Source organism: Ahaetulla prasina, chromosome 4 (genome assembly GCF_028640845.1).
Source record: "Ahaetulla prasina isolate Xishuangbanna chromosome 4, ASM2864084v1, whole genome shotgun sequence".
Classification (NCBI taxonomy): Eukaryota; Metazoa; Chordata; class Lepidosauria; order Squamata; family Colubridae; genus Ahaetulla; species Ahaetulla prasina.
Genome location: NC_080542.1, coordinates 138097630 through 138116344, shown reverse-complemented (window position 1 = coordinate 138116344; position 18715 = coordinate 138097630). Strand labels below are relative to the sequence as shown.

At 37.7% G+C, this 18715-nt stretch overlaps 1 protein-coding gene across 3 annotated transcripts in view; it reads left to right on the top strand.

Moving 5' to 3' along the window:
- UBE3C (ubiquitin protein ligase E3C) overlaps positions 1-18715 on the top strand; it is a 70923-nt gene that overhangs the window by 23936 nt on the left and 28272 nt on the right. For all 3 annotated transcript variants that reach the window (XM_058180360.1, XM_058180361.1, XM_058180362.1), the window contains exons 12-18: positions 1076-1233; positions 2427-2659; positions 6811-6915; positions 7090-7177; positions 9965-10062; positions 14441-14573; positions 16531-16778. In XM_058180360.1, coding sequence (XP_058036343.1) covers positions 1076-1233; positions 2427-2659; positions 6811-6915; positions 7090-7177; positions 9965-10062; positions 14441-14573; positions 16531-16778 — 1063 coding nt within the window. The remainder of the gene's footprint in view (positions 1-1075; positions 1234-2426; positions 2660-6810; positions 6916-7089; positions 7178-9964; positions 10063-14440; positions 14574-16530; positions 16779-18715) is intronic.

The window sequence follows — 18715 nt, the reverse complement described above, 5'->3', positions numbered from 1 at the left end:
GAGGGGGAGAAGACATGGCAAAAGGAGCCCTGTCACGCTCCACGCCTCTTGCTTCTCCCCCGCCCTACCTGCCAGCCCCCTCAACAAAGAGACGATGGGGAAGGGCAGCAGCCAGGCTGTTGTTAAAGTACCATTGGGGCGCGTGGAGCCATCTTACCTGCCTTGTAGCTCTGTCGCATTGTCCGCAGGCAAACACATAAGGTAAAAAAAAAACAACCTTGCAAGTTCAATCAAACTTTTTGAACTCATGAGAAGTTTGGTTTTACCCTACAACGTGTTTGCTTGCAGGCAATGGCAAGATACGCGACAGAGCTGCAAGGCAGGTAAGACGCACATCTCCCCAGCCCCTGGTGAGGAGGGGGGATAAGACGTGTCTTCTTCTCCCCCGCCCCATATGCCACCTCCCTCGATAAAGAGCCGGGTGCTGTGGAAAAGGGAGCTGGGCGGGCACAGGCTTTGGGCGTCTGGAGCTGCTGGGGGCCACCCAGTGGAGAGGCGGGAACGGGGTGGGAGTTTGGAGGCGAGGGGGATGGATGGATGGATGGGTGGGTGGCGGGCGAGTGTCAAGAACGCTGGGGAGATTCCCATCTTTGGTTGCCTCAGCAAACAGCTGACGAGCGGCTGTGTTGTGCAGTGCAACACAGCAGCAGCCATGAGGTGGCCATGCTCGCTGCCTCCTGCACCTCCAAAATAATAAGACACCCCCACCCCCCCGATAATAAGGCCAAGCCCTTATTTCTGGGTTCAAAAAATATAAGACAGGGTCTTATTTTCGGGGAAACACGGTAGGTCTGTACAGAGTTATTTCATCAGAATTTATTTTCAGTATTTCATTAGCTCTAAGTATTACTTATTGTTGCACAGTATGTAACATTTAAACTAAAATTGGGTAGTGGTGTAATATTTAAACTAAAATTGAAATACTCTGGAAGTATAATCTGGCTTCTAAAAGAGAATATTTCAGAAAAAAAAATCAAAAATGGGATGTTAGAAATAATTTCTAATAATTTCGTTTCCCACCCAAGCCATGGGTGTAAGTGGATAATAGGGTTATAATTTTTGTTTTTTTGTTAAGGTCTATGGTGCCGCTCCTTCAAGTAATTTCACGTGGCTCCCCAATGTCGTTAGAAGATTCTAGTCGGATCATTCCTCTCTTCTACCTTTTTAGCTCCTTATTTAGTCACTCACTTATTTCTATCCATGATAATGAATTCTTTGGTGACCCTATAGAAGGTAAGGGTATCTTCTGTGGATTTTTTTTCCAGAACTCATAACAACATCTTTATAAATATTCATATTAGATGTCCTCCTTCATCTGAAAACATAAAAATGTTTTTAAATGAAATTTTTGAATATATTCTTTTATTTAGTTAATATTTTATTATTTAATTATAGGCATTGCTTTGTTCTCTTTGTATTTTAATTTTCTAATCTGGAAAGGGCCTCTGGTGGCTCAGACTGCTAAGACAGTCTGTTATTAACAGCAGCTGCTTGCAATTACTGCAGGTTCAAGTCCCACCAGGCCCAAGGTTGACTCAGCCTTCCATCCTTTATAAGGTAGGTAAAATGAGGACCCAGATTGTTGGGGGCAATAAGTTGACTTTGTATATAATATACAAATGGATGAAGACTATTGCTTGACATAGTGTAAGCCGCCCTGAGTCTTCGGAGAAGGGCGGGATATAAATGCAAATTTAAAAAAAAATGGTCACAGATTATAACGTAAAATACAAGGTTTGAAAAAGTCTACAAAACAGATTAGCCATTAAAGGTAATCCTCGGGTTATGATGGGAATTGGAACTGGAATTTCTACGGCTAAGCTGAAGTCACATCATCACTACATTGCTTAGTGGTGGTAACTACTGTAAGCTAAGACTTGAAGCTTTGGTTGCCATCATTAAGAGAGGACCATGCAAGTTTTTAAGTGAAGATTTCATATGATCCCAACTTCTGACTTCTTGCTGGCTTCCCCAGTTGACTTTGGGGAACGTTGCAAATTGCATTCAATGTGTAATGCAGTTCACTGCAACATCAAAGTTGTGAACTTGGCACCGAGCACCTGAATTGTGATCATGTGACCATTGGGACATTGTAATTGCTGGAACTCTAAGATTATGACCTGAAGACTACCTCGGATTAAATACAGCTTCCTAGAAAACTCTGTTGCTATCTTTCTTTTGGGGTATCCAGGTAGGCAGAAAATAAAGAAGAGTTATGGATCTTCCGTATTTTGGAAATAGGCTTGTTGTATAGATCTGGTTTAAGGAAATCACAAGATGCAGTTAAATTGCTGCTGAAATATCTGTTAATATGACAGGCAATGATTATTAGATTACACGAGTTCAACAAGCTACACTTCTAAGTACTATGTGAGATTCAAAGAGAGCAAGACTGTGTTCTTAAGCATGGTTTGTATTTTCTGTAGTTGTAGGTCAAAGACAATCATCAATGATGCCTTTTACATTAGAAGAACTGGTCACATTATCACGCTGTCTTCGTGATGCTTGTTTAGGAATTATTAAATTGGCATATCCAGAAACCAAGCCAGAGGTTCGTGAAGAATATATTGCAGCCTTTAGAAGTATTGGAGTCACTACAAATACAGAAATGCAGCAATGCATCCAAACAGAACAGAAGCGGTGGATTCAGCTTTTTAAGGTATACACGTTTGATTCATAAGAGAACAAATCAAAAGAACTTCCTTTTTTCATTCATATGGAGGAACAGGTGAATGCAGATCTAGAGTGGGCGAACATTTAAAGTTTTATGCAATGTCTTCAATTCTGATTCTATCATAATTTTCTTCAACTTCGATGCTTTCCTTCTGCTTTCAGCTCTCAAAATTCTCAGCAGGCTTGCTGGCTGGAAAACTTTGGGAGTTGAAAGAGATTATGGTAAAAATATGTTTGTATTTTTTAAAGAGTGGATTTCTTAAGAAGCTTACATGCCAAAAGAGAATATAAAAATAAATATTACTTTAAGCTCTTCTGATTCAGCATCTGATACTTGGTATGTGTTCAGTATGTTCTTGCAGTTTTTAAGATACATTTTGGTCTTTGCAGAATGGATTCCAATGCATTTATTGTCACATGTATATATACATAGGGCATATTTAGATGTGAATATACTGTTCTCAGGATAAAACTTCAGAAATTGGATGCATTACAAAAATAAATTACCACAGACACTTTGTTTTAAGGGGAAATGCACATGTGCTCAGATGGCTTCAGGTGAGGTTACATTAGTGATCCTTCATCCAAGCTGGCTTAACACTTGGGGAGTTTCTTCATTTCTTCACAGCATACTTCAGGTCTTTGGATACCTGAAAAGGATTGAGATCCTTTGGGAGCTCTTATATACCTTATTAAATATACTAGTAGTTGTGTCTGTGATGTCATGTAAGCCATTTGAGCATTTTTGAAATTGAGGAAGTTGATAGGCAGAATTAACAAGCTGGGGCTGCATATTAGAACATTACTTTTGTTTTTCCCATATAGAGAAGACCTTGGGGAAGGAATGGATAAGCCAGTAGAGAGGAGGAATGGCAATTCAATCCTGAGAAGGCACGAGAAAGAACCTCAAAATTACCCCAACTTGATTCTGATTGGTATAAATTGGGGAAGAAAGAAATTCCAATAGGCTTTTAATTCTATAATTATTACCTAGAACGGTGATGGCTAACCTTTTTGCCATCGCGTGCCAGGATGGGGGGAAGATTTGTGCATGCGCGTGCCCACACACATAATTCTATCTGTCCCGCTCTGCGCATGCGCACGTAACCCCCCTCCCCTCTGCTCCTGGCACGCAATGGCCCGGTAGGCCCGTTTTTCTTTCTCATCTGGCTCCAGGTCCTCTCTATGCATCTGGGGAGGGCGAAAATAGCCTTCCCACCCCCTTGGAGGCTCAAAATGGCCCATTTCCCAACTTCCGGTTGGAAAGGAAGTGACGTTTTTTGCTCTAGGAGTCTCTAGGAGTCTGGAGACTGGGGAACAGCAAAAAACGTCACTTCCTGTCCAACAGGAAGTTGGGAAATGGGCCGTTTTGGGCCTCCAGAGGGCCTGGGGAAGGCTGTTTTCACCCTCCCTAGATGCATAGAGAGGATCTGGAACCAGGTGAGAAAGAAAAACGGGCCTTCCCCACCCTCCACAGGCCCTCCGGAGGCAGGAAACAGCCTGCTTCCCTACTTCTGGTGGGCCCAGAAGATCCAAAAATCAGCTGGCTGGCATGTGCATGCACGCTGGAGTTGAGCCAGCATGTCCACTGATATGGCACGTGCCATAAGTTCGCCATCACGGACCTAGAGCAATACAGTAGGGTTCCTGGAATCTCTATGGTGTCTGTTTCCTGACTGGCTTGTTTTGAACAGCTGGTATTACCATTTTCTGAAGATTGTCTGTGGCAATTAAGATAGCTCAAGAGTGTTTTTTAAATACTATAAATATTATAAAATTAATTTTTTTATAATAATCACTAGATATTTATGTAGTTTATTTTTTTCCCAACCTCCCAGTAGTACCCATTAAGGCAGTAGGGTAGCAATTCAGGATATAACTGTTTCATAAGAAAGTGCTTGACTTGCCATGAAATGTCTGCAGCAAACACTCACAGTCAGCTAAAATTACTCATTAAAGGAGTGGAAGCAGAAGAAATGCATTTTCCAAATTAAATGCTAGATTTACAGTCCGTTTAATACCAGCAACCTCTCGCACACTAATGTTCAGTTCGAGTCATCAGCTGTTCCTTTAGGTCTTTTATCACTGTTTTTGTCAAGCTATCTATTTAATTGAAAGAAGTTAATTGAATGAAAATGATCAACTAAGCTTGTATTAATATTGCTAATGGAACTTTCTTCTTGGCCATGTTTGGAGAAAAATGTCAAGCTAGACTTTAGAAAGACCCATTAATGCTTGCACTTAACCTGATGGGCTAATTAAGGAATGCTTATTCATTCTACAAGTCTACAATAGCCTCTATCCCACCCATTTTGTCTGATTTTTACAAGACATTTCACTTATGAGCAATGAACATTATGGACATTAGTAGCAATGAGAGTAGCTGATAATGTTTTGATTGTGTTGAATATTGTACAAAAGCAGGGCAAGATACTATGGAGATGTAATAAAAGATTGAAATTTTAATTACTTATCCATTCGTTATCTAGTAAAGTTTACAATATCTGAATATGGACTCAGTATGCTTACATATTACAGAAATGTGAAATGCTGTGGTGTTATGCCAGTTTTTCTCAAGCTGATGTCCTCCAAAGATATTGGCCCAATGGCCCACGATGCTGGGAATTTTGGGAACTTAAATCCAAAATTTCTGCTATAAACACAGTTTGTGCTGTGCTGTTGTATCCAGCAAGCTTACTATGTTGAAATCTACAAGATGAGCTTTGTTTACTTAGAATATTACCAGTAAGTATAATTGGTCAAATCTGAAAAAAATCCATGTGGGAATGATGAATGGTACACAGCAAAAAGCTAGTTGTAGAGTTAGTAAATATAAAACAAAAATTAGCAAGTGTGTGTTTTTGTGTAATTGTTTTGTATGCTGCATTTTTTAAAAAAAATTGAGTTCTGCAAGATTTGTCTCAAAAGATGTTCTTAGTAGCATGAATAATTTCTATAGGATGTGTATATAGAAGAACAGATACGAATGAAGCATATAAACTTTAATGCTTGTATTGTGACAAAATAAATATTCATCTTTCAATAATATTCATGTATTCACAACAAAAATAAGGATATTTGAGAAGGTCAGAGATCTCCTATCTGTAGGGGTAAGTAGACTAATGAAAAAGGAATGCATATTGGTTATATAATGGTCAGTGACTCCTTTCACAATCTAATTTTTCCTGTTCAAAATATGTGTAGAAACTTAGTTATCACAAAAAAGGTATGAAAGACACTCTCAATCTTTAATTCTCAGTTCTTGTCAAATTAATATCTTCAAATGCTTAAAGCTTCATACCAATATCATGATTATTTTATGGGGTTATTGCAGTTAGCTAACGTTTATTGACGTTTACAAAGGGTTAGATATTTATGGATTTTTGTACACAGATACAGAAGAAGTCATGTTAAAGCTTGTGGAAAGTAAGCATATAAAATTATCAGTTTTTAACAATATTTCAGAATAAAATGTACTTTGCAGTTAAAAGCCACCACCAAAATGAATTACTTTTGAATCCATTCCTCTTAATGGATAGTCTAGATACAATGTTATATTTAATAATGGGATTTATTATTTTAAGGTTGTATTTAATTTTTGTTCACAGCTATTTTTTAAAAACATAATTAGTTATTGGAAACATGCAGAAGAAGCCTTAATCCTGAAGTGGATAGACAATAGCTAAAAGTGGATAGACAATGACTAAAATGATGATGATGATTTAATTATTAACTCTGCCAATACTTAGTTTAATGATTTAAAATTGTTGGTATTTTTCTCCACAAAATTTATCCAGTGTTTGGGATAGTTGAGAAACATACTTGATTTTGACCCAAAGATTCAGAGGAGGATTTATTGTCTTCATGTTTTGGAATCAGCCAGGATGGTTAGGGATCTGGAATGTTGAAATCCAAGAGATCTGGTGGGAATCTGGTTGAGGAAAAATGAGCTCCAGCCAGATTCTCCAATTGTTAGTCTCTCTCTTTCTCTCTCACACAAACTTAATATGTACGTATTAGATATAAATATATTGATACAATTACAACTTCTGTTTATAGAATTTGTTCAATAACAAATTGTTTGTTTTCTGTCTTGCTGCATAAAAATACTTCATAATGGCTGTTTTAACCATCTAGGTAATCACTAATTTAGTGAAAATGCTGAAATCTAGAGATACAAGAAGGAATTTTTGCCCACCAGATCATTGGCTATCATTACAAGAAAACATTAGAGCAGATAAGGTAATATAGAAATTGCTTTTTATTTAAAAAAGAACTATTTCATATTAAATTTACATATTTAAGATGTTTTTAGATCTAACATTGGAATTTCTTAAAAATGTGCATGCATACTAATAATTTACTTTTTAGGTTTTAGCTCAAGACATTTAACCATCATATTTAATGTACTGCTAGGTTACACAGCTTTATGTGCCATCAGCCAGACATGTCTGGAGAGTGAGGAGAATGGGAAGGATAGGACCCTTACAGTCAACTTTGGATGGTAAGAAATGGTTTGTTATTGAAACTAACCTGTGCAGGAAAGAACTGTACTCCATATCAGATTTGGTTGCACATTGCCTGAATTTCTATTTTTTATTTAAATAATTGTATCTCTCTGAAAAAGAGACCAATCTTTCTCTAAAAAATGACCCATGAAGGTGCTTAGAATGAAAAAGAATGCTGTTACAATGATTATGTGAAGACAGGTACATAACAGTGTCCTTTTGATTTGTTTAATTCCACTTGACTCCTCATGAGTTAAACACAATTAGTGTGAAAGAGTCACTGACTTGGAGGTGACTATGTTACTTGTGTTTTCTCATTTACTTAAATGGCAAGCTCTTTTGTTTCTAAATGCCTTATGTATTGATGACTCAATCCCATAGTTCTCTTCAAATAAATAACTTGGTGCAGTCTGGATAAAATTGACTAATTGGCTAGAATAATTGAACCGCTGAAGTTAGATAGTGGCTTACCTTTGCTGTACATGCAGTTTCTCCTTTCAAAATGCTTTTAACCCTTAGCATAATCAATTGCCTATCTTAACTAATTGAAAATGTTTGCTGAAAATTTATAAAATGCTTGCAAGTTGAAGTACCAAAAATTGCTATTTACTGAAGTTATCACTCTTGTAAGGTTCATTTTGCAGTGAAGATGTTCTTCTGAATTGATCTAATTAAAATTAATTTGTAGGTTAGAAGTATAGCATTTCTTGTCAGATTGTTTCTGAAAAAAAGAAACCAGACTATTTTGCAGTCTATATAGAGCTCTTTCAAGAATATAATTCTCTCACATAGTTCTTGAATGTCTTTTTTTATACATAATATTTATATTTTCAAAATAATTCTTGTTTTGAGAAATTTCATTTTCAGCTTTGCTTGAGGTTTCACACTGTTTTTGTTGTTAAGTTTACCCTTCACTTTCCTTCCCCACTTTCCTTTATTTTACATCACCCCCAATGTCTCCAAACTTTGGGAGCAACTTACTGGATAGGTAGTCCAGTAATCAAGGATAGGTAGTCCTTGACTTACAACCATTTGTCTAGTGACTGCTGGAAGTTATAATGATGTTGAAAAAAGTGGCTTATGATCAGTCCTTACACTTATGATAGCTGTAGCATTCTCACCATCACATGATCAAAATTCAGGCTTTTGATAACCAGCTCATAGTTACAACAATTCCAGCATCCCAGGGTCATATGATCTCCACTTCTAATCTTCCCAGCCAGCAAAATCAATCGGGAAAGCTGGATTCATTTAATAACTGCATGATTCTTTTAACAACTGTAGTGATTTGCTTAACAACTATGGCAAAAGAGGTTGTAAAATGGGGTATGATTCACTTAACAACTACCTTGCTTAGCAGTGGAAATTCTGGTTCTACTTATGGTTGTAAATCAACCTTTAGTAGGAAAGATATAGTAGAAAAACAGGGAGAGAAGGCTGTCTTCCTTGTTACAGCTTGTTTGGAGTAGTATCCCCCATAGACACCAATGGCTTCTCCTTAGAAAACTCTGGGAATGGCTTTTGGCCCTTTGGGGTGGGTGAGGTCAGGAAATAGTTACCACAAGAAATATTAGAATATTACATTATTGATAAAGACTATACTAATAAAATCTTGGAAGCCCAATCAAATTTCCTCTTCCCTCTCTCTTATACCAAAGAATATAAGAGAGAAAGCAATTTTTACTTTCCTCCTCATGCTTCCTTGCTTTCCAAAGGTGAGCTCCCATTTACTAATGATCATTGCATATTTTTTCCAAGGTCATCTCTCTGTTCTTCAATATTTTCTATTGTGTGGTTTCCTTCTGAACACATAAGATCTCTGTTTTTATTTTATAGTTCTTGTTTTAAACTTTGTAAGCTGCCCAGAATTGTATGGGTTTGGGCAGCCTCTAAATTGTATAAATCCATAAATAACAATAAAATAAATAAGAAAAATACCATGTTTTCCCGAAAATAAGACCTTGTCTTATATTTTTTTGAACCCTGAAATAAGCACTTGGCCTTATTGCCATGTGCTCAAAAGCCTGATCAGGCTTATTATCAGGGGTTGTCTTATACTGGGGGAAACAGGGTATATGCCACTTGTTCAACCAACAACCAATTTTAGCTTATACAGGTAAATTTGGCATTTAATAAATAAGTGATCCTTGATTCGCTGGGTTGAACTAAGCAGCCTTCAAGTATTTCTCCAATTTTATTTAAGCTGCATAAAGAATTCTAATATTTAGGCTACACTAGTATGACTTTAATGGGATCTGTACACGTAATCCTCAATTTACGACCACAGTTCGTTCTAAAATTCTGTTGCTGCGCTAAAACAGCAACAGTTAAGTGATTTTTATCCCATTTTACGACTTTTCTTCCATAATTGTTAAGTGAATCACTCAATTGTTAAGTTAGGAACACAGTTGTTCCTAACTTAACGTGAATCTGGCTTTCCCGTTGATTTTGCTTGTCAGAAGGCTTCAAAAGTTGCTCACATGACTCTAGGACACTAAATATGAACCAGTTTGCCAAGCATCTGAATTTTGATCACATGACCATGGGAGTGCTGCAGTGGTTGCAAGTATGAAAAATGGTCATGCCACTTTTTTCAACGCCATTGTAGTTTTGACCAGACAAATGGCTGTAAGTTGAGGACTACCTATAATTCAAACTATATGGAGAAATCTAGGTTGCCCGTTCCTGCTGTACGTAGTACTGTCCTCGCCAATTTAGGAAGAATGGAAAAGAGCGTATGGTACTATACAATAAAACTAAATTCCAATCTCTTTGTTTAAAAGTGGGACTGGATCCAGCCCCTCTCTCTGTGTCGGAGGAGCGACAACTTGCAATATTGACAGAGCTGCCTTTTGTGGTTCCTTTTGAAGAAAGAGTAAAGGTACTTTCTCTTTTTTAAACCTTGTAATTTTTAACAAAGTTTTAAGTATTGCTGAAAGTATATTCTTGATGAAGGTGTATATAACATTTCAGAATGGAAATGTTTCGTGCTGTTTTGAATTTGAAATGGTCTGTTCTTATTTCTGTTCCGGTGCTGCCATTCTGAAATTATTGGCTGAACTTGAAGATATTTTTGTGTAATCAGACCAGTCCATTTCAAAATTCAAAGCAGCTATTTCAAATTTTAAATATTTTGAATTTTTGCTCACCTTTTAAGTCTTGAACGATGTGAGCCGTGAAAGAAAGCATACATGTGTCTCTTGCTCGTAGGAGATTGATTGCAGAAGTTTTAGTGATTTTGCAAGCTCAACGTCTCAGTTCCATGGTTGGAGGAGATTAGAATGTTTTTGTATCTCTCTCCAAATATTGAAACTAGCCTGAATTAGTTTAATATAATTTTTATACTTAAAAGTGGCTACTATTGAAAAGTACCAAAATTACATTTGTGTTAGAACCTTAGTTTTCTATTCAGAAAGATGACACATCAGAACAGAGAAACTCTTAAGTCCTATTGTCAATTCTTGGTCAGATTTTTTTAAAAAGGGTTCCAAGCTACAGTTCTTGCAGCGAATTACAGGTGGAATTGTTTTTTTCATTCATCTGTTGTGATATGTAACCTTTCTTGATCTGAAGGCTATCTTTGTGACTGGATAGAAAATTAAGGTTTATAATAATAATAATAATAATAATAATAATAATAATAATAATAATAATAATAATAATAATAATAATAATAATAATAATAATAATAATATAATTTAATTTAATTTAATTTAATTTGTGTACCGCCCTTCTCCCGAAGGACTCAGGGCGGTTTACAGCCAAAATAAAAACAGTAAAGACAAATACAATACTAAAAACATACATTAAAAAACTTATTAAATTTGGCCCATTTTTAAAATACAATCAATCCCGATAAAAATTAATAAAATTAAAACCCATAAAATCAACTAAAAAATTAAAATTCAAGCCAGTCCAGCAAAACGGAATAGATAAGTCTTAAGTTCGCAGCGAAAGGTCCGAAGGTCGGGTAGTTGTCGAAGTCCAGGGGGAAGTTCGTTCCACAGGGTAGGAGCTCTCACAGAGAAGGCCCTTCCCCTGGGGGCCGCCAGCCGACATTGTTTGGCTGACGGCACCCTAAGGAGTCCCTCTCTGTGAGAACGCACAGGTCGGTGGGAGGTACCAGACAGCAGTAGACGGTCCTGTAAATATCCCGGTCCTAAGCCATGGAGTGCTTTAAAGGTGGTAACCAATACCTTGAAGCACACCCAGAAGACAACAGGCAGCCAGTGCAGTCTGCGCAGGATAGGTGTTACATGGGAGCTCCGAACCGCTCCCTCTATCACCCGCGCAGCTGCATTCTGGACTAACTGGAGCCTCCGGGTGCTCTTCAAGGGGAGCCCCATGTAGAGAGCATTGCAGTAATCCAAGCGAGAGGTAACAAGAGCATAAGTGACCGTGCATAAAGCATCCCAGTCAAGGAAGGGGCACAACTGGCGAATCAGGTGAACCTGATAAAAAGCTCTCCTGGAGACGGCCGTCAAGTGATCTTCAAAAGACAGCTGCCCATCCAGGAAAACGCCCAAGTTGCGCAGCCTTTCCATCGGGGCCAATGACTCGCCCCCAACAGTCAGCCACGGCTGCAGCTGACTGTACCGGGGTGCCGGCATCCACAGCCACTCCGTCTTGGAGGGATTAAGCTTGAGCCTGTTTCTCCCCATCCAGACCCGTATGGCTTCTAGACACCAGGACAGTACTTCGATAGCTTCGTTGGGGTGGCCTGGGGTGGAAAAGTACAGCTGCGTATCATCAGCGTACAGTTGGTACCTCACCCCAAAACCACTGATGATCTCACCCAGCGGCTTCATATAGATGTTGAACAGGAGAGGCGAGAGAATCGACCCCTGCGGCACCCCACATGTGAGGCGCCTCGGGGTCGATCTCTGCTCCCCTGCCAACACCGTCTGCGACCGGTCAGAGAGATAGGAGGAGAACCACCGATAAACGGTGCCTCCCACTCCCAAACTCTCCAGCCGGTGCAGCAGGATACCATGGTCGATGGTATCGAAAGCCGCTGAGAGGTCTAATAGGACCAGGGCAGAGGAATAACCCCTGTCCCTGGCCCTCCAGAGATCATCCACCAACGCGACCAAAGCCGTCTCCGTACTGTATCCGGGTCGAAAGCCGGACTGGAACGGGTCTAGATAGACAGTTTCATCCAGGTATTGGGGTAATTGACGTGCCACCACACTCTCTACAACCTTCGCCACAAAGCGAAGGTTGGAGATCGGACGATAATTTCCTAAAACAGCTGGGTCCAGGGAGGGCTTCTTGAGGAGGGGTCTCACCACCGTCTCCTTCAAGGCAGCCGGAAAAGCCCCCTCCAACAAAGAAACATTTATAATCCCCCGGAGCCAGCCTCGTGTCACCTCCTGCGTGGCCAGCACCAACCAGGAGAGGCACGGGTCCAGTAAACATGTGGTGGCATTCAACCTCCCCAACAACCTTTCCATGTCCTTGGGAGTCACAGGGTCAAAACTATCCCAAACAGTCTCAACAAGACGAGTCTCGAACCTCTCGTCTGGATCTACCCAATTTTGATCCAATCCATCCCGAAGCTGAACGATTTTATTGTATAGATAACCGTTAAACTCCTCGGCCCGCCCTTGTAATGGGTCATCCCGCACCTCCTGTTGAAGGAGAGAACGGGTCACCCGAAACAGGGCGGCCGGGCGGTTATCTGCCGACGCAATGAGGGAGGAAATGTAGGAACGCTTTGCTTCCCTCAGTGCCACTAGGTAGGTCCTACTATATGACCTAACTAGTGTCCGGTCAGCTTCCGAACGGCTGGATCTTCAAGCACTCTCTAGGCGTCTTCTCTGGCGTTTCATCTCCCTCAGCTCCTCGGAGAACCAAGGAGCTGGTTGAGATCTACCGGGTCAGAGGCCGCAAAGGCACGGCACGGTCCAAAGCCCCAGCAGCCCATTTGTGTGTAATACAAATATACATTGCAGCCATCATATGTTGTCTTGCATGCAATTGAGCAGAAGCCATGAGAGCATTTGCCATTCATTGGCATGGCAGGAAATACTTGTAAAAAGTGGTGGCTGGAATATTTTCAGTGGTGGCAGATAAAATTGATGTTAGCAAATGAGAAAGTGATAAATATCAGTCAGTAGAAGGAAGTAGGGAATCTTGGCCAACCACGGCCATGAAATGATTTGGTGAGTTCCATCCGCAAATCTTCTGAATTAGTTATCTTTTCTTGGAATAGTTTGTACTGATATTTTTTTTTAAATCCAGGCCATACACATAAATTGTTTAAAATTTTGTAGTTTAGATTTTTGAGGATATTATAAGCGATATCATATAAACCAGGTTTTCCTCATCATTTAAAAATTAGTTGCATAAACTTCTGTTGACGCTACAGCTTTCAGCTAATTAGCAAACTGAATTCCAAGAATTGTGCTGCTGTCAATATGTACTTATACTGTAAGGGAAATGGAAGATAGTTTCATGAGAGATATAAATCACTGTTACTGAAAAGGACATTGATAAATGGATGTAAAAAGGATGTTGAGACTCTAGAAAGAGTGCAGAGAAGAACAACAAAGATGATTAGGGGACTGGAGGCTAAAACATATAAAGAACGGTTGCAGGAACTCAGTATGCCTAGTTTAATGAAAAGAAGGACTAGGGGAGACATGATAGCAGTGTTCCAATATCTCAGGGGTTGCCACAAAGAAGAGGGAGTAAAACTATTCTCCAAAGCACCTGAGGGTAGAACAAGAAGCAATGGGTGGAAACTGATCAACGAAAGAAGCAACTGAGAACTAAGGAGAAATTTCCTGACAGAACAATTAATCAGTGGAACAACTTGACTGCAGAAGTTGTGACTGCTCCAACACTGGAAATTTTTAAGAAAATGTTGGATAGCCATTTGTCTGAAATAGTGTAGAGTTTCCTGTCTGGGCAGGGGGTTGGACTAGAAGACCTCCAAAGTCCCTTCCAACTCTGATATTATTATTATTATTATTATAAATGAAGGGGAAGTGTGTTGCTTAGTTCAACTAAGTATTAGAAGTATTAGAAGTGGCAAGAGTCTTATAACTTTAAGCTTTTGTTCATGTGTTAAGTAACTTCTTAATGCAAGCTTTTCTATGTGAAGGCATGTAAAATACTAGTTTAAAAAAATCTTATCACAAATTCCCTATATCTTAGTTCTATGTAATGAAATTGAAATGCTAGTGAATTACGTTGTATTGAAAATCCATACTTAAGTGTAATTACTTTCCCTTTCATGACTTATTCCATACAAGATCTTTCAAAGACTGATCTATGCGGACAAGCAGGAAGTACAAGGAGAAGGTCCATTTCTGGATGGAATTAATGTTACCATCAGAAGAAATTATATTTATGAAGATGCATATGACAAACTTTCTCCTGAAAATGGTACAATATTTATAAATTGATCAAATGATTTATCTTGAGAACTGTAAAAAAAATTAGATTGGGACACCTAGAAATCTTACGCTTATATTGGGGATATTAGACAGAAGCCTGATATGTTGTAAAATGCATTCCATGTTTTTGAGATTTTTTTAAAAAAGAGAGATCATAGTTTATAATGATGAAATTATTTTGTAGTAGTGTTTTAAAGCTTTTATTGTAGATAATTAAAAAGCCTGTTGTGTATTAAGCTTGAACAGGAGAATATTTATTTATTAGAAATTATTACATTCCACCTTTTCATAGAGGAGAGTAAGATGACATACATAATGCTCCAGCCTCAGATTTTCCATGCATCAACAGCCTTGTAACATGTGACATGGTCCACGTGACCCTGATTATGAACATGAAATAATCTAGTCATTTCCACAGGTGGACTGGACTAGAATTTCCTAAGTCCCAGAGGTTTACTGCTATATGTCACTGGCTTTCTACTTTTCATTAATCAGATTTTCACCATCTGATTTATATGATGTCATTTATTATAGTTTTTTCCCCCCAGTAAAGTAATCAGAAAATTTGTGAAGTCTGTAGAAAAGTCAGTCATGAAATTAAAAGCTTATTTGAAACCTTGGGATGCATTAAAATACAGATTGATTTATATCTGTATAAGAAAACAGACATGATTGATCTGTTCCTATGATCTTGAGCAAATTTACACTAAATGTTTTGGGCTACTTTTAAGGCACAGTTAGAAATTATTATTTGCCATGGTCAGATCTCATGTTCTTGGTAGCCAGTTTTTAAAGAAGATACTGTCTATTAAGAGGAAATTGTTGTGTGAATGTTAACAATAATTTTAACAGTTGATATATTTTCTTTAGAACTTTAGAATAAATTATTTGTAATGGAATGTGAAAATTTGGTGGGGGCGAGGAAGAGATGCTCTTCCTTCTGATTTGTGAGAAACAGGCAGAAAAAAGAAAGTTAAAAATTATCTGCTGTAATTTATCAGGCAGTATAAAGACAGAACTGGACATTTGTACTTTCAAACTTTCAAGATTGATGTAATATTTTCTCCCTCCATTTTCAAGGTCATTCTCATATTCCATTACAGTATTGCATATTCTGTGGGTATAAATTCTCATCTAATGTGAATGTGGGACCCAGAATCTCCGGAAAGGATTTCTGATATTTACCAGACTAAATATTGGAATAAGTTACTAACAAACAAATGAACTATTCTGATATATTGGAAAAAATTTGGATAAGAATATTGGCTTAATTTTCCAGATGAAAGGGAAATGACTCTGGAGCAAAATGTGTGTTATTTTCCTGTGTCAAAACATTTGAATAGATGTACACATGGTTTAAAAGGTCAGAGACAATTACTGTACAAAAATGTTTGGATGCTTGAAGGAGAAACAAGGGCTAAATATAAAACAAATCAACATAGGATAGATGAATAGCCCTTCAGTGATAGTTGCTTTGTCATCTTCTTTAATGTAGCTTCTGCATGTAAATTCTTAGTATAAAGTATAGATAGAAAACTGGTGTTCCAGATATTTAGACTACGGCTTCCATCAGTACAAAAGAACTGATGAATGGCCTAGATTTTTGAAACTTTAGCCAATAGATTTGGAGAGCCACAAATGGCTGTTTTAGGGAGGAACTACTAGCTCTGCAGAAAAAGCTATACCATATGGCTTCAAATCCATATTTCAGGAATGAATATTTAATTTTTTTGGTTGTAAATTGTTTTGATTTCAACTAGGAATGACTGAGGTGGAACGATAGCAGTATGCAATTTTCTGCATTGCTGAGAGTAGATGGTGTTGTCGGTTTAGATACATTTAAATGCTATTTGATGTTGTTTGCATAATCAACTTTTATGGATTTGGATGTGTTTATAATTAATGTATCCATAGTTTATTCTATAGCCTTTCTTTTATTTCTTCAGAACCTGATCTGAAAAAACGGATTCGTGTTCATTTACTCAATGCCCATGGTCTAGATGAAGCTGGTATTGATGGGGGTGGAATATTCCGAGAATTTTTGAACGAACTACTTAAATCAGGATTTAACCCTAACCAGGGTTTTTTTAAGACTACTAATGAAGGATTGCTTTATCCAAATCCTGCCGCACAAATGCTTGTTGGAGGTTCTTATGCACGGCACTATTATTTTCTTGGGAGGATGCTTGGAAAGGTAAATAAATGCATGAATATATAAACTACTTGAATGTTGCAAAACACACATAGTGATCAGATCAAAATTTAGTAGAATAATCTGGGTGGCACAAAAAAGTTTGTATATATTTCTCCTTTTGTTTTAAAAGATATGCATAGATGTTTATATTTATCTGCTGTACTTTATCCGTCTGACAATTATTGTCTGTCAAACTGATTCATAACATTTTGAAGCAAGCACAAGGGGAATGCGAAAGAAACAAATCACTTTTTTAAGGACTAAATTATTTGCTAGCATTTATATCCGTTAGTCTAATCTTTCCCTGGTAATATGATTTTTAATAGCGCCTGGATAAATTGATAAAAAGATTGTTGATTCTGTGAAAAATGTTAAAATGGGATGAGTACAGGTTTTGTACAACTTGTTTAGCATGCTCAAAGCTGTATCTGTGTCTGATAATGTTGTTAGTAGTTAAAGTATCGGAGCAGAAGCGAAGAGACCTTGAGTTCTTCTCCCTCCTTAGCCACAAAGCCCAGCTGGGAGACTTTAAGACATTTTTAGTCTCCGTATCTCAAGATTCCTTTTATTTTATTTATTTCTATTTCGCTTGTAGATCACACACCCACACAAGGATATGAAAGATGACAAAAAGCAATATAAAGAACACCATTTGTGAATCAGAAAAAAGTAACTGCATTACAGTTTAGCAAAAAAGTGTATTTTTTAAAAATCCTTTTTTATATTAACTAAAATAAAAATATACACAATTATTTATTTATTTATTTATTTATTATTTAAACTTATATACCGCCCTATCTCCCAAAGGACTCAGGGCGGTTTACAGGCATATAAAAACATCAATATACAAATTAAAATAATCATTAAAAGACTTATTCTAATGCCAATAATTAATAATACCAATTATTAAAAATAGAAATATAAATATTAAAATCAATTTAAAACCCCTCTAAATTTAAAAGTCTAAGCCAGTCCTGCACAGATGAATAAATGAGTCTTGAGCTCGCGACGGAAGGTTCGAAGATCTGGAAGTTGACGGAGTCCTGGGGGGAGTTCGTTCCAGAGGGTGGGAGCCCCCACAGAGAAGGCCCTTCCCCTGGGCGTCGCCAGACGACACTGCCTAGCTGACGGCACCCTGAGGAGTCCCTCTCTGTGAGAGCGCAATTACAAAAATCTATACCTTTATTAGTAAAATTTTGATTTAAAAGTACCTGTTTTACACTTCTGGTTACTCTGTTCATTTATTAAAGTTGTTAACCTCCAAATGAACAGTGTACAATTTAAAATATAGACCTTCCAGGAGAGAAACTGTATTGGTCTGTGGTGGCAAAATATAGAAGATATTTTGTATCACACTTATTCCAACTAATATGTTTTTATTTGTTTTTATATTGTCTATTTTGTGCTTTTATTTGTTTGAATCATACAAGTGTGAGATAGACCTCTATATAAATCAAATAAAAATAACCATTGCTCTTATTTTGGTGAAACTTAAGTACCATTCAGGTGCACATTCTCACATCTCTGTAAGGTAAAATGGGGGGGGGGGAAGCATATTCCCATACTTTGTAAATACGTTTATGCCAATCAAGGAATTTGCCTAAATGTTATCTTTTTAAACAAAAAAACTGTGTTGATTGAGATAAACTGAATCACACATTAAACCTTGACATGAAAAGAACTTCTGATCACTCAGAAGGTAGGAAAGGTTTGCAGTGTGTACTCTGGGTTTATGTTGGGACAGGCTGATGGTGTTATCTAATAATTAGTTATATCCAAGTGCAGAAATGTCTATTAAGTGGCATTCAGCAAGAAGATAAGGCACGGCCTTATTGTTCAATCCATGCCTTATTTTTCAGCCTCTGTCCAAATTGAGACTTTAGCTGAATAATTATTCATCCATTTATAAAAATGCTTCCATAGAATTCATTTGCAAG